Genomic DNA, 1,322 nt, shown 5'->3' on the forward strand with positions numbered 1-1,322 from the left:
CGACGCCTGAGGACGACGCTTCATTGTTAGATAGTGTTAGGAGAAGAGCCTTTTGTAGCTTTTGTTGTAGATAGCCTGGTAGCCTAGTGCTCTGCGAGCATGTTCGACGTAATAGATCGAAAACTTTTTGTAATAGTGACCTAATGGAGGTGGTCCTAGGTTTGTTTAATACGTATTGCTCATGCTTGTGTATGGTGTTGCTTCTTGTTGGATTTTGTTGCGTGATTGGCTAGGATTGTCCTTGCTCCTATCTTGTTTGTCCACATCTTATAGATGTATCTCAGCTCTTTTTTTCTCTCTTATCTTCAGAGAACAAATGGAATCATCCAGAGAGTCCTCTCGCCATCGTCAACAATGTCAGGTCGTACCTATCAATGGAGTTCATGGGATGGGATCTCAAGCAGGAAGTACTCTTGAGATCCCGAGGAAGATACTCTGAAGACCAAGGTAGGAGAAGAGACAGGGGTGCTGACTCCCAGCCCAGTCATGAAGTCCATCAAAGCCACCGCAGTAGTCAAAGAACCCCACTGCCCCCACAGCCAGAGAATGACTTAGTGGCAGTAATGACCAATCAAACCCACCTACTGGAGGCCATAGCTCAGGCAGGAATCAACAATAGAGGTTATGGATCTCAGAATAAGATGGCAGAATTTATGAGGATCAGACCCCCAACCTTTGATAGTACCGACGACCCCTTGGAGGCTGATGATTGGCTCCGGGCAATCACTAGGAAGCTCCATGTCGTCAACTGTGAGGGTCGAGACAGGGTTAATCTTGCCGCTCACCAACTCACCAGGTCAGCAGTAGAATGGTGGGAGAACTACTGCGAAGCATCAGTGAATGTCGATGCCATCACTTGGGAAGAATTCTGTGAGGAGTTTAGGAAATACCATGTACCGACAGGAATTATGGAGATGAAGGCCGATGAATTCCGTGACCTAAAGCAAGGGTCAATGACAGTGAACCAGTACATTCGGAAGTTCATCCGCCTTTCCCATTACGCACCAGAAGAAGTATCAACAGATAAGAAGAAGCATGATCGCTTCAAAAAGGGGGGCTGCAACACAATTTGTATGTTTAGCTTGTACCTGTTATCTACCCTGACTTCAATACCCTGATGAACAAGACCCTCCTACTGGAAGAGGCCCGTGCACCCATCGAGGCAGAAAGAAAAAGAAAGTTCCCCAATCGAATGCCGCAGGGCAATAGGTTCCAAGGGGCCAATTCGAACCAAAGACCAAAAATTCAGTATCCGCAGCAGCAGACCATGCAGTACCCGACTCTGGGATTTACATCCCGCCCAGCAGTGTCTACTCATCACA

General features: G+C 47.3%; 1 protein-coding gene across 1 annotated transcript; it reads left to right on the top strand.

The window, feature by feature from the left end:
• Positions 1–563: 563 nt before the first annotated feature.
• LOC133904515 (uncharacterized) lies at positions 564–1,118 on the top strand. Its single transcript, XM_062346011.1, has one exon. The coding sequence runs from the start codon at positions 564–566 to the stop codon at positions 1,116–1,118; it is 555 nt and encodes a 184-aa protein (XP_062201995.1).
• Positions 1,119–1,322: the final 204 nt, after the last annotated feature.

Source organism: Phragmites australis, chromosome 22 (genome assembly GCF_958298935.1).
Source record: "Phragmites australis chromosome 22, lpPhrAust1.1, whole genome shotgun sequence".
NCBI classification, from domain to species: domain Eukaryota; kingdom Viridiplantae; phylum Streptophyta; class Magnoliopsida; order Poales; family Poaceae; genus Phragmites; species Phragmites australis.